The sequence below is a fragment of the Scomber scombrus genome, chromosome 14 (genome assembly GCF_963691925.1).
Source record: "Scomber scombrus chromosome 14, fScoSco1.1, whole genome shotgun sequence".
Classification (NCBI taxonomy): Eukaryota; Metazoa; Chordata; class Actinopteri; order Scombriformes; family Scombridae; genus Scomber; species Scomber scombrus.
In genome coordinates this window covers 1,368,269-1,383,643 of record NC_084983.1, presented here as the reverse complement: position 1 = coordinate 1,383,643, position 15,375 = coordinate 1,368,269, and the positions used below count along the sequence as shown (strand labels likewise).

At 40.7% G+C, this 15,375-nt stretch overlaps 1 protein-coding gene across 2 annotated transcripts in view; it reads left to right on the top strand.

Moving 5' to 3' along the window:
* The first annotated feature begins 5,532 nt into the window (after positions 1-5,532).
* The window catches only part of alcama (activated leukocyte cell adhesion molecule a), a 74,799-nt gene continuing 64,956 nt past the window's right edge, over positions 5,533-15,375 (top strand). For both annotated transcript variants that reach the window (XM_062433731.1, XM_062433732.1), the window contains exon 1: positions 5,533-5,757. In XM_062433731.1, coding sequence (XP_062289715.1) covers positions 5,700-5,757 — 58 coding nt within the window. In that variant the 5' untranslated portion in view covers positions 5,533-5,699. The remainder of the gene's footprint in view (positions 5,758-15,375) is intronic.

The following is a 15,375-nucleotide window of genomic DNA, read 5'->3' as shown; positions in this document are numbered from 1 at the left end:
GTTTTGCATATTGATTTTTAGTGTAAAATATGTCTATCATGTTTTTAAGATATCAAACTGCTCCTGTATTGGATCAATTGTAAATGTGTGCTTTGTTTCTGCACAAGGGGTACCTGCACTGCACCCTATCCTCCTGCAGCCTCACACTCTCTCTGCATAGTCTGTGTGCGTTCATTTTTTTCCTTATTTCATATATTGCCTTGGAAATCGATCAGGTGTGCCATCATTACAGACATCTCAATTGTCTGTATGTTTTCCTGAGGAGGCAGGGGCACACGTGAAGGAAAGATGTATGTGTAATCTTCCGGAGCCAGTTATTCCATACCTGTCCACTAGATATCCTCAGTGAGTTTCCCTCCTGCTGTTGACCCGACTGCTCTTATGCTCATTAGCTCCCAGCACGTATAGAGAGTAGTTTCCAATCGGTTGTTGTTACACGTTTCTGGTGCCTGCTGATTTCCTGAAACACTCGCCTGATCCTGTGACCATGTGAACCTGATCACAGTAAACTGCCTTTTATGCCACCTGCTGTGTCTCAGACTGCGTTCCAGTTCAGTGCATGGTTTCTCCAAAGTCTGTGTTTCTAAACTAAAATAAACCTTTTTCACAGTAGACATTATGACAAGTCACAGTAGGAGAAGCACAGGTGTAAATATTAAAATTAATGGTGCTTTAATTCCATGTAGCTGATTCAGTTTCAGGCGTTTGATATTGTGCATGCTGGCTCACTGTCAGGGCTTACTGGAGCACTTGAATAAAACTGAGCCATCGTTAATGTTATTAGTAACACCTGAGCTCTAGAGACGAGTCAACATGTCTGCTGGGAAACCGTCCAAAAGGCTGTTCCATTCCAAACTCTTTTCTGAGATATGCAGCCCTTTTTTGCCAGACTTTGTGGGACAAACTACATTTTTCTGGAGACTGGTTGCACATCAGCTAATTCAGTTGATTTCATCAACTTTTACAACTCCAAATTGATTGCTGAATGCACCCAGTTTTGGCCTGTGAGTCTAGACTTTTTTACAGTTTCAACCTGGCCTACAGATGGTTGTTTGCTCCTCTGGACTATTTGAACTCTGGCAGGTTGCATGTGGAAGGCACATGGAATGTGGTAACAGAGACTTTGCGTAAGCTTGTGGCAAATATGCAATGCAATTGAAGTGGAAACATTACTCCAGTGGTCATGGTTAGTAGCAAATAACTTATGTTTCTACCAAGGAGAATCAAATGTCCTTGTGTGAGAATTGCATTTACAAGCGATAAAGCATTTGGATACCAGACTTTATCTCACTCCTATGCTCCATCTAATCTTTTCCATGGAGAAATTGAATGTAAGGTGACGAACAGAAACAGCAGCAAAGCACAAGGTCAGTTTGACTGAGTGTGACACACGATCCTCACTCTGTTCATTATTCATGCAGACTGGGTTTGGTCACACGGTATTTATATATGTATATAATTAAGAATATGTATATTTTTCTGTTTAAGGAATTCCTATTCATAACCAATATCTTGTGAATATAGCGTATAACAGGTTTAGCCCAATGCCATACATTGTTTTTGTCTTACTTCAGTGGCACTCAAACTCTCTTCATATATGGATGTGTTGCACATCTTCATTTTCAGAATAACCAGTAGTATCTGAAAATGTGTGGGGCAAGAACAGTGACAGTTCCATTAACGCATCAAAAATAAGTCAGTCTATATTAAATTTAGTTTAATTTTATTAAGTGTCCTCTCTTCCTCCAGTTTCAACACAGGAATACAAACAAATCAACACACATACCTGACTGTACTGTGACTAAATCATCTCAACTCAAAGCTCCACCAACACTTTTTCCCCCCAGGAAAAATAACCTCATTGACAGAGATGCAGTAAATTAATTTTAGTTATTCAGTCTGTAATGTAGCTATAATAAAAATCCAAACTCCTATGTAGCTTAATAAAAAGAAGTATTATGTAGACTGTGTTCATGAAGCTTCACTTTATATTCAAACTAATGTGGCAGCTGCTTAGTTAGATTTCATCTGTGAGGCCAACATTTGTCTTCCAAAAAAAATGATATCATATATCAAAATGCTACATTAAGACATTAGAGCCAGTGGTAAAATACCAAAGAGCTGAATAGATCAGTTCATCGGATCATGTTCTTCCTGGGATGATGACACAGGACTCAAACTGCTGCTGTGAGATGACAGGCTGGTATCTCTCACCTCTCAACATGTGGCATCAGATCTACAAACAGGTGTTATTTAGATAAACTGACCACATCTTCTATAAATCTATAAAGTAGCTTAATAAAGTTTAATAAAGTGGTATATTAACAGTCCTAGAGCAAAAATGATCAAAATCTCCACCATGATGTCATCGCCCTCTGATATCTTCATCAGACCCTGAGGCATACTGGGTAATGTAGGCCTAACAAAGGCCCTCCTCTCTACACCAAAACAGAAAGTTAAAACTGATAACCAGTGACACTGAAAAAAAGACACAAAGAAAAATATCTGAAGATTGATACTGAAAGAAATCATATTTTAAAATATATTAAAATAATATTTAAATGTATCATTTTTTAATGCCAGTTTTATTCTTCAGTGGAACTTTCAGTGTCAAAACAACTTGTGTTTCAATGAAAATGTTTCCTTTTACAGTTTAGCTTTTGTTGTCTATGCCAAATTAAATTTTCATTGCCTAAATATAACAATGATCAACAATGTGTCAACAGTAATCGCTCATTTTAGACACAACTTTCTGATATCTGAAGTGAAAATGCAACAAACATTTATTCAAAGTAAATTTTACTCAAGTCAAACCAACCATGCCACTGACCATAGAGCTCCACTGTCCAACAACACATCAATGCAACACAGCACTGGGTAACATGTTCTTACATTACAATGAAAACACACACACACACACGCACACACACACACACACACACACACACACACACACACACACACACACACACACACACACACACACACACACACACACACACACCGTAGTTTATTTAGATTCAGACCACACATACTGTCAAGTTGCCAGAAATTCTCAGTAGACCAAATGTGGATTCATCTATCACTGAAAATGTTTCCCAACAAAAGCACTATTTCCTCTTGCTTGTGTAACATTTGCTAAAAACTATAGTATATTATCACTAAATCTTTGTTTAAAAAATGAAATGATATATTTGAGAGTCATTTTTAACACTTACATCTTTAGTAGGAACCAATGAGCTTTGCCTGAGGGCCACAGACAAGCTGGCAAAGTAAAGTACTGAGAGACAGGCTAACACATTGTCAGCTTAGTTTTGGTCTTTCCATAGGATTTGTTGACCATAACAAAACTACTGAATATCAACAGTCTTATCCATTAAACAAGACATGTTGTCTCTGGTGGTGTCTGCTCCATCTTGGCTGTGCCCTCAGGCATTTTCACTTCAAAAATATTAAACACCGACATATACTGAGGAGGGAGCATATAGCACAAAAGCCAACTGGGGTCACATGATTTGATTTTATGAATTTTACAAAAACTGCAGTAGACTTTTCAACTTAAAGTACCATAAGCTGTATTCTCTCATCATGAGCTACAGAGAGCAGTCAGCAGGAATCTTGGCTCCAACCAAACTATGTAATGACTTCTTGGATTATTTAAATGTATTTTTATTCATTGATGTTGCTTGAAGTTTTATCCAATGTTCCACTTACATGTAGGTGACTTGTTGTTCCAAAGACAGCTTTTCAACTGAATGGTTTGGGTTCAAGGATTCTGACAGTGAAAACCCACGCAGCTGAAGTATCCATGAGTAAGCACTGAATGCATACCAGCTCCAGTGTCCAGTGTTGCAGTTAAAACTAAAACTGACCCCTGACCTCTCTGAGGAAATATGTAAGCAAAATACAGCAGTCAATCAAGTATAACCTTATTGCCACACCATGGAGATATGGGGAGGAATGTAGAAAATGAATTTTATTGAACAACAATGAGATTAAATTAAAATTTACCTCAACAGCCAGAGTCTAACCTGGAAAAAGCTCATAGAGATTCAGTGCACTCATAATACATGTATTGATTGTGTAGACTGTGGCAGAAAAGAAAATATAAATGTATAACCTATACGCTACAATAGAGCATTTTATCAGCTCTCTGCTGGCCTAATCATAATCAATGAAGTTTTTTTTCCCCCCATTCCTGTTTATGTCCAACAGGAGGCGCTATAATGCCCTTGTTTCCTCATGGTATTTAGTGGACATTATCTTGATTTGAATCACACCAGGTGACTATTTTTAAACTGAGTTTATAAAGAGGACTATGACTTATTCAATAATCTATTTGAGGCTGATTTATTTAAAGTAGCCTACATTTTTGCAAAATTGTGGGTTTCACTTACTGTTAATGGCATATTATGTCCAGAATAGAAGTGAACAAGTTGTCAGTGAAATAACCCTTTACATTAGATTTAGATAACATTGTATGTTACTTATACATGAATATCCAGACTTAACCTGAAGTTAATGCCAGTGGTGGTTTATTCAGAGAAACCACACATACAATACAACTATAATCATATGATCACTAATAGCTACTCCTGTTTGGGATGCAATCATTTCTCATTACTGCAGGCCTTGTGTCACTATGGGAAATAAATAGTAGACTAATATGGTTATAAAATACCCTCCAGTAAGGAGCTCACAGGCTCGCAGGGGATTGCTGGGGAAATAAGTCAGTGGGCGGGTTTAGGAGAGCCCCTGGTTTCTTAAAATGAATTGTACGGGGATTCTTTTTTAATAACAGTGAATAAATGAATAGTGTCTTTATTGAAAGCGCTGACTAGAAGCTGGAGAAAAAAAAGGCGGAAAGAATGCTGCCTTCGAGTGCCTCTCGTAAACTGTTTGCGAGTTGTCAGAAGAAGCCATGGAGAACACTCAGAAAACCAAATGCCTCATAAAGCAGGTACAGAGCAATACTAAACCTAGAAGAGGGGAAAAGCCTATTTCAAATAGGCGACACTATACTGATATTTGTCTTAGATTGGCTTAAATAATTAACTGCTCGATGTATTTCCACAAAATCTTAGACTATTTTGAGGAAACATTGAGCCTTAAAACTTGATTTACAAGTGATTTGCCCGCATAATGATCAGCTCAGTAGGTAGCTAGTCAGTCATCAGTCTGAATGACAAAGCTCGTTTAATGAAGCCTTGTGACAGCTTAAGTGTGACAGTGAAAGTGAAAGTTTATACTTTACGTGTCTTGTTTTTGTTTATAAATGCGTCACGCACGCTTCTGCAACGTAACATGCTCTTGAAAAAAGGGAACAATCTAGTTCCACTTATAACCTCCCGCTTTGCTTTCTGACCTTATAACCGGTGATGTGGGAGTGCCCGCCTGTCCGACGGCACCTCAAGGCAACATTATTAGAAGCAAAAGGGAGCCTCCTCCTCCCTCTCTCTCCCTCCCTCTCTCTCTCTCTCCCTCCCTCTCTCTCTCTCTCTCTCAGTGAGCTCACTGGGTATTCACCTGCGCTCCCTCATTCACACACTGACGCCGGTATCTTTCGGACTTTCCGCACCACTTCTAAACAAGAGAAGCACCTCTGCCGGCTGTATTTAACCAGCTCACACCGACCTGCGCTGCTCGTTCACTGAAGCTCAGCAGACAACATCCACCAGCCTGAAAGCTACTTTATAAGGATGGATTCACCCGCGTTACTGTTACTGGCTCTCATGAGCGCCGGCACTCTTCTCCAAGGTAAGCCTCATTAATAACACAGCAGGGACTGGATGAAGTCTGAGTGTGTGTGTGTGTGTGTGTGTGTGTGTGTGTGTGTGTGTGTGTGTGTGTGCGTGCGTGCGCGCGTGGTGTTGTTTTTAACTGTGTAAGCTTTTGTAGTTTCTCTCGTAACTTACCGGTCAGCGCCAGAGGGTGAACAACTCTCACCTGAAGTTCCAGACCTCACTTTATCATAGTGTAATAACGCTGTGTAGTCGTATTCACAGTGTGTTAACGCTTGTTTGTTACTGCTGTGACTGAACAAATTACACGTGATGCTGCGGAAAATCCAGAGGCAGTATCGAGGACTTTCCCCTCCGAAAATAAAAGCATAAGTGTTGGTGAATAGTAAAGCGGGTAAATGGTCTGTCACAGCTCATATATTAACTCTATAGTCAGATATTCATTCATGAAGAACTCTGTCAGCTTAACTCGCCCCCTGTATAGAAACAGGTGGGTAAAGTGAATACAGGTGGGGTTTATCCTACATATACCCTCCCGGGCAATTACTTTTAATGAAAGCCCCCACCCCCTTTCCTCTTCCCCCCTACTCCACCTCCACCTCTTCCACTTCCCCACCCAACCCTTCCTTCCCCCCGGGGCTCCGTGGAGCACCGCTGTGTGTCAGCGCTGGAGTAGAAGCCCCAGGGTGAAGATGTGGTCTGCTATCAGATCATTTGTTTGTAATCAGGGATGTGGTTGTTTAAATTTAGTTGTAATCCAAGCCTCTGTCTATCTTAACTGTGTGTGTGTGTTTGTGTGTGTGTTTGTGTGTGTGGGGGTGGTTGTGTGTGTGTGTGTTTGAGTGAGCGTAGAAGAAGCCAGAAATAACAATGTCACACACATTTCTTGACCTCAATCGTTGTATTTTTTCCCCTTCAAGCGCTGACTGATTCAGACCTGTGTTTAAAAGGAAGTTTGCCTCTCTTGATAATGTCTGGAACAATGAAATATCTCGTTCAGTTAATAAGGAAATTGAATATTCACCATGCTGAGAGGTACAACCTAGAAACCTTAAAAAGGCCCCCGTGGCTTTGTAAACCTCTATTTTGGGAATCTGTGGTTCAGCCCTGTATAATCTCACAGGCTGATAGTGAATAGCTTTTTTTCTTGGTGAGAAAACAAGAGCCAGGCTTTGAAAGAGTTCAAACACTTACTAAACTATCAGCAGCGCCGGCACCGCTGACATCGTCTTGTGTCATTTAAGCAGCAGGAGTCACAAGAAATGTTATTTTTTCTCCCAGCTCTTGTCTCTGAGTTGTGTCTGTGTCACTGGACATCTCTCGCTGTTCACAGAGCTGCTCTTTGTCAGAGCGGCTGAAGGGCGGGCAGCCTGTCTGGCGGCTTAGTGTGTTAGTTGGTGTGTGTTTGTGTGTGTGTGTGTGTGTGTGTGTGTGGTACAAGGGTGAGTGGGTGGGTGAGGGTGATTGGTGGTCGACACTCCACACAGCCAGGGGCTCCTTCTCCATCACTTGATGCTATCTGCTCTGTCTCTGGATCAGTGACTCTACAGGAGGAGGGAATGCATGCTTTTTTTTTTGTGGTCACATTTCATTCATGATGAAATCCATATTTATCTTCAACATAATGACAGATAGCAGCACAGTAGATAGCAGCTGAAGTCAGTTTCCAGCTTGATCTGTAGCATTCCACACATCAAAGAGGGAATACTTTCAAAGGAGTTTCAGACTTAGAGGTTTGAAGCCATACAAGGCTTTTCAGGGTGACTTTTGAGTGGTAAGCTGCTGGTACATACATGGCATACAGGAAAGTGTGGGCTGTTAAAAAAACAAACACACACACACACACACACACACACACACACACACACACACACACACACACACACACACACACGTGAACAGTAAACACAGTTTGAAAAAGTCATCATTAGTGACAGAGAATGACATTTTAAGAGAGAGCTTTTTTCCCACCAGGAGGAATGTGGGTGAATTAAGAGCACTTTCACATAATTGAGAAAAGTTCCCTGTGGTGTTAGCAAGCATTTAAGGTGTGGATGGAGCATTTTAGCGCTGAAGACATCTGAAAACTATTTAGCAGATATAGTGTGTGACTCTTAGTGTCCTATATAGGTAATAAGAAAGTTCCAGGTTCCACACTTAAGGGTGTGTAGTTCAGGATTGGTCATAAAACTCATATAACATAAGGCAAGGCAAGGCAGCTTTATTTATGTAGTGCATTTCATACCCAGGGGCAACTCAATGTGCTTTACATGAAAATAATCATTTAGCAGTAAGAATTGGAAACAAAGAACATACAAACATACAATTTAAAAAAAAATTAAAATAAAACCCAATAATAGTAAAATATCTATAGTTTAACTCTGAATATCCTCTGACTATTATAAACCAGCAGCAACGTTTTTACATGATAAGCCTTGAAATGGATTTATGATTCAAACTGGACTTGGTGGATCGTATTTCATATTTCACCAGTAGCTGAAACAGCTTCTAATGCAGCCTCTACATGGTGTGGTCTGGTTCTGAACACCCACTATGGTAGTCAGTACTTCTACTACAGAGCTGATTTCGTTGTCCTTGTCCTATTTTTTGTAATGGCCTTTGCCCCACTAACGTCAGTCAGGCATTGTAAAGTGTATTCTTCTTTTACTTCCCCTTCTTAAAATATTTAAAAAAAAAATACATTGTGCTTTTCTGTCCTCCATCTTGGTTAAAACTCTAAGGTGCTGAGGTGTAACTGTGCAGTACAGCTGTAGATATTTCCATAAAGTGGGAATTTTGGTCATAAAACTCCTGTGTGTCATGTTACTGCTTTTCAGAAAGATCAGTGAGTGATGAAGCCTTGATGCAGGCTGCACAGAGACCTGAAAGCTGTAGTGGAAGGCAGGATTGTGGCTCTATGTTGCAGGCCAGATTTGGACTTTGACTCTTTCTTGTGTCACTGGTGTCAAACACCAAAGCTCAGTTTATGCAACACAGAAAAAAAAGCTCATAAAATGTAAGTTTGAATAAAATTTAACTGGAGTTTGACAGTATTTCCTGTTGGCTTAGATCCTGGGAGAATTGAAATGATAATTTATGAAACAACTCTTGGTCCTGCTACCTGCCAGACAGCTTTTTACCAACCACTTAATAATACTCTTAACAAATGTGTCAAATTGGTTCTTTGCCAGGTAAACAAAGGCATGATGTCTGTAGATCTTATTGGAATAGCATCATTTCAATTGGAACACTTCTCATTTTCCATTTGGAATCACAGCACTTCTCTCACAGGACTCATTACAGTACCTGGGCCTTCGGTGGCGAGCTTTGATTCTTTGTGAGCACTGACTATATTTCATCCCAGTCTGGCTGTAATTATATTCCACACATGCTCTTTGAAATAGACCCAAGCACCAAATGCTTTAGGTTGTGTATAATATGCACATAGATGGAACTCGCCTAAACCAACCTGTCCTCCTTAAAAAAGAAAGGAGCGCTTAATCTGCTGATAGTCGAGCAGCCAGACAAGATAATGGGTGTGGTATGCAGTTGCACTTTAAGTTGTCTTAGGTGGGGGGACGGGGCGGTTTGAAATGCTATCTCCATCTGCCCTGACATGTAGAACGGCTTGTCTTTTTCTGGAGGGAAAAAATACCTTGGTGGGGGTCGGTGACAGTTAGTAATGGGAGGGGGAGGAGAGGAGGAGGAAAGGGGAGGCTTGATGGATCGGTGAAGGCGGAGGGGTGGGGCAACTACTTTCAACTACCTTCCACTACCTTTACACAACAACTCCCAGTAGCCAATTTCTAAAAGGTCAGAGTCTGTTTGATGTGCCACCTTAATCTCTCTGTCAGATGGCTTTAGTTTGATCTGCTATTCAGAAAGGCCCCCCCCCCTCGCACCCCACCTCTCACTCAACCCCTCCCACTGTTCAGACACATCACATAAATGTCTCATAATTTGCTATTGTCATGTGAACGGGGTTAAAGGTTTACAAGGTTTCTCCGTTGGTTAAGAAAAATTGCACCTCCCGCCGGCTGTTGGGGGGAAATGGGTTTTTAAAACAGTAGATGACAAAGTGTGCTGGAGCTAAATGCAGCCTTTTGATTTCAATATGAAAAGCTGACATTTTGGGAGAAACAAGGTTTTTCTCCTCTGGCAGCGATGACATCTAAAAAGCTGAGACGGCTTGGGATGTCACAACGATAACATCACCAATCAGAAGACACACTAAATCAAATGTTGGAGGTAATATGTCGCTGTGGTATTAAGTCTACAGGATTAACGGTTCAGTCAGATGCCTTCACAGCCAGAATGTGGCTCCGTTTTCATGAATGCAGTTGTTTTCCCCTCATTCACATGTAAATGCCAACATACTGTCAAATTAAAAAAAATTAAAAAGATCCTTAAAGCGATGCACGATGGCTGGAATGTGGACGTATTTAATAATCCATCCTCTCACTATTACAGAATACGTCAAGGTGCTTGTGTTCACGGCTCCATTAGGTTCACTGTGTGGTAGTGAAACACAAATCGTTTTTTTTGAAGACCTCCTGTGATGTTTGGAACAGATGTGCATAGTATACAGTCATATCATATAATGCATCTTCTTTCAAAAGATCTTTTCTCAAAGGTTTGCATTAGAAAACATTTTCTAATCTCTGTTTTTATATAGAAATAGCACAAGTCATATTTTGCATGTTGTAACCTTTGCATCATAAACTGCACAGAGCCTGGCCAGGCTGTGATTCTGTCACCAGTTGAATTTAGGTGGTAGTTAATATTGATGGGATACACTATACTATAGTCACTATTTAACCCTTGAACAGGCAACATGCACCAGGAGATACGGGCTCTTAAACACCCTGCTAGGAGCATGATTGGTTAAGGCGGTTGTTTGATTGTATGTGCCTTGAATTTGGTAGAATTGAAGCTTGTGGTAGGTTTATACTTTAATAGAAATGATACATACATGATCAGTTTAGAAAGTAGTATGTGTGATATTAATGACCAGGGAAAGCAAGAATGTATCACCATTATGACCATTTTATACCTTAATAGGGGCAATGTATCCTGGTGGAGTGACAGCTCATAAAATCCAAAATATATTTAAAAAATAATAATAATTAATAAAAAAATAAAAAAAATAAAAAAATATATATATATATATTTATGGACATGTTTTACTTAGGTGCAAATGAGATAACATCTAACCTCCAATTATTTGAACACATCTCATTTTCCACTCCTGCCGGTTCAAGGGTTAAGTCAGTATTAAGCAGGTACATACTATATACAGTCTTTAACAGAGAAACCTGGGACTGTATAATACAAAGGGGGACTACTGAAAGAAGAAAAACAGAATCATACCATCTTGAAAGTATATGATTTGCTCAGCAGGGATTAGTTCTCCCAGTCCCTTTGTCAAGGTTAGAAGTGTGTCTAATGCTGGGGCCTCACATGGGGCTGCCATGTGTGCTGGTCACTTCAGAGGGATTTCCCTGCTACTTTCAACTACTCTACAAAAATCACCTTACTCTCAGAAATGTCCAGGAACAGTACACAGTAGCTGAAGTGCTGTCAAAAGTCAAACTAAATGATTGATAAACCCACTCACACACACACACACACACACACACACACACACACACATGACTCACATTCACATGAGGAAGTGTGACTCACCGGTGGCTTTTTTCCCTTCTTGACATTGCGGTGAGTATCGGGTTGATTCCATCTATTAATGATGTCATGGTAAAAGTCATTTGACATGTCTGGGGAAGCGTGACCATATCAAAACGAGAAGTTAAACACTGGTTGCCCAAATCTCAGCGGGAGAGCTCGAGCTTTGTTTAATGTGCAGGAAAATTAAAATTCGATGAAGTCCACCTTGCCAAGAAGCAACTCTGTGGGGAAATGCTGATGGAAAGAGGCAGCAGTGAATGAAAGCAGTTAAATAACTTGTGTTATCATGCCTCTGCATTTTGATTTATTGACTGCGCGGGCGAAACAGGAGTCAAGCAGTGTGTTCTGAATTTAATCTAGGGTGGGGTTTTTTTTCTTTTTTCTGTGTGTAGCAGTAATGTTTTTTTTTAACCCTCGTAGAATTGTAAGATTGATATGCTGTTCACTGTAGAGCTGTTCCTGAGGACAGGATGAGATTCATTTTCCCTCTGTCACTGCATCACGCTCACAGAGACCTGGACAGAAAAAACAACCTGGTTACTGAGGAATTATTAGATTATCTATTAAGGGATGTCATTAGACAGTAATAGAGAGTGACAGGTACGATGGGCAGTGTGAGGGGCTGAGGAGGGAAGGGGGGGTTGCTCCACAAGTTAGACTCAAAGGCAATTTAGCATCCATATCTGGTAATAAAAAAAAAACCAAGCACTGGTAGCAGCAGCATGACAGCATAAGGAAGAATAGTTTTTTTTTTTTTTGCCATTCTGCTACATTTCTGGGGACACGCTCTTGGTCACCCGCTGAAGAATCCCCCCCACCCACCCCCCAATCCTGTCTGCGGCTTTTAAATGGAGTCATTTCAGCTGTAACAGTGATGGGACCTACTATTAGTTTTAGTTAAATGACTTTAGGGAAATCTACTCCCTTAATCCCAGTGGAACCACAGTCACTATGTACATGCAAATTAAAAGTTTTATCATCAAGATTGTTATATTTTTAATTGGCGGTAAAAGAACAGCTGTGAATATGCTGTTTCAAAGAGGGTTCTTTTTCTTATTTGTATAGTTTTTGGTCCTCTCTCTCTCTCTGCCTGTGTGTGTGTGTGTGATTAAGGTCCTGAATGGATGACTTACATTCTGAATGAGCTTGCTGTACGTAAAAAGACAATTATTTATGTAGATAAGAGGTTATTCCTACCCAGGAGCCCTCGCCACGCAGCGCAGAGAGGACCACTGAGAATCTCTGTGAGATAAGATTTAAATAAAAGATAGAATACATGTATTTGCAATGTGCTGCTCACTTTGTAGTCGCTGAATATATTAGCCAAACAGAACAGAGAAGGGGCGGAACAAAATGTGAAGACACTGATGTGCTTGGCGAGCCACCCTCGGGGACAGACACACTTATCAATGTGACCAATGTTGGCTGATATTTTCTACTGACACTGAACCTTGACCTCTGACACGGACTGGACTGAAGTGAGCTGAAATACAAGTCTTCAGCCTGTAGCTGAGATATTTGTAAGACTCAGCATCCTCCTTTATAGAGGAGAGAGGGCTCTTGCTGCTGTTGAACTAAATGGAGAAAAAAAACCTCTCCTGGGATCCTGTTAGGACTCACTCAAAACACAAAAAAATCAATAGCCATAAAAGAAATCTTAACTGGTCTTGGACTCCCATAATCAGTGGTCGTTATTGCAGCCTTAGATGTCAATTAACCGGATGCAGTTGAGAGTGGCCCCTAAAAGGAACCAGAGAGAAGAAAAAAGCTCTGTGAGGTCAAGAGGAGAGCCATTCATTACTGTTTCCCTCCCTGGAGATTTTATAGGCTTGTGACTACAGCTGCCTATTGAGCCTGTAGTCCAGACTTATGGGTAAAATTAACTCGGACACTGAACATAATGGAGACATTGCACACAAAAGTGCTGCATTCAGGTTCATGAAGAAATGTATGTTTCAGGATTAGAATTGATCCCTGAAGCATCCGATTACTCCACTGAATAGACATACTTGATGCATTTATGGGGATAAAATAACCCAGCCTACGCTCATAGACCCATTTAAGCAGCAATAAACATAAGACAGATGAATAATAAGCCAACATAGTTCACCGATGAAAATGAGACAGCTGCAGAACTCATATTATCCAATACACGGTATTCAGACTGAGCAGCACAATTGTGAGCCGTACATGATGTACAATAGAGCGATATATCAACAATTTTACCAGCAGGACACAGTTGCTCAGATTTCATTGTGTATATCTTTGAGAAGCCTATAATGGCTGAGCAGCTCTTGTGTAAGCTTAACACACACACTGGCATGTTTGTGAACATGAGTGAGCCTGATATTTGAGATGAAAGCATTTGACTCGTTGTTTGACCTCCATTCCTGAGAGGTGCGGGTCAGCATACTTTCTGCTGCGCTAAAAATGAAGTTATGCAGGATGAGCACGGTCATTAGCTTCTGAATTCTCTCTGTAACTTCAACCCCCCTCTTCCCCCCTGGTGAAAAGATGCTGAAATATGGCGGCTAGGCAGGGTTGTACTTTATCAGCCCGGATCTCTTTTCTAAGCTGGTCCAAACAACTGTGGCATTTAAAGAAAGACACCAGGATGGCCACTCTTTTCAACATAATTAGATTTCCCTGCACGGCGGCTGCTCTGTGACTTGCTCCAGCTTTTATTTCACAATATTTCATTTCTGCACAAGCAAGTTGTCAGTCCACAGACTGGTCCTGATCATCTTAAAAGCAGATGGATGTGACAGAGAAGCATTCCTCTGCATGCCATAGGATTGTGTTACACAGTGTATATGTAGGTAGGGTACAAACATGCCTTGGGGCAGAGGTCACAGTGCTGTTTTTTGGACTAATACTGTACAGGCAGAGGGGGATGTGGTGTTTGTGGGTTGCCTTTGCTGACAGAGAGCGGTGGCTGACAACATGGGCACAAGAGGAGACAGAAAAGTGGGTCATGTTGACATTGTTTGCTACTTTTAATTGGTGCGTCTCAGTGGTTTCACAAAGCATGCATTCATCGTGTTTTCCCCTGAAGGTACCTAATGCTTGATGAAAGCACTACAGTTGTAGATCACCATGTTTGTGTTAAACCACTTCCAGCTAAAGTGTCCACCACCTTCCATGCCTCCAGCACTCGAGCTCTCGGATTCTTTGTAAGCATTGAAATAATAGAGCTGCTGTTGCTCTTCAGTGTTGTAAATTAACAGTCAAGATGCTCTGGACTCAATAGGCTGACTTGAATGAGTATGCAGAGGTTTGAACGACAGCTTACAATGCAACTTCATGTTCTTTTAATTAGGACATGCCACTGCAGACATGATGAATAATTCCTGACTTAACATTATTGTGAAATATGTAGCTTTAATTTCTTGGGGCTGCACATAGAGGAAGAGATGCTGCTGTGGGAAATGCTATGGCTACACTCTGGATTTCAAACTTTGGTTAGGCCTAATTAACACAGAAATGTGTGTGGAGGAGAAGCTATAGTGGCTTTTTTTACAAGGTCTATTTATGAGTGCAAATGCAAGACAAATCTTAGAAATGTAGCATTACTCTAAATAAAATCCTTAAGAAGGAATGAAAAAAAATAGACAGCAAGTAGGTCAAGGGAAGACTGCACTGTTTCATCTGTGCAGCTTTACTATAGACGGCTAAATTGCCTTTCAGTGGTTGTCTAACATTGCACGAATGATAAACACACCTTGATCCACTGGGGTAGTTAACATTGGGATGAGAGAGGGGAGGGGCGGGGTTAGTTGCATAAACATGTGTCTCCTCATTTCCAAAGATGCAGACCATTGAATAAACATATCCTGGTTTCAGAAAGACTGTTCGCTCCATGCAGCAGCTTTAGAAACACATGGGAATAAAACGTTTAGATGCACAGAGCTTAATGTTGCCTAGAGTGGTGTGACCCCGTTAAGAAAGA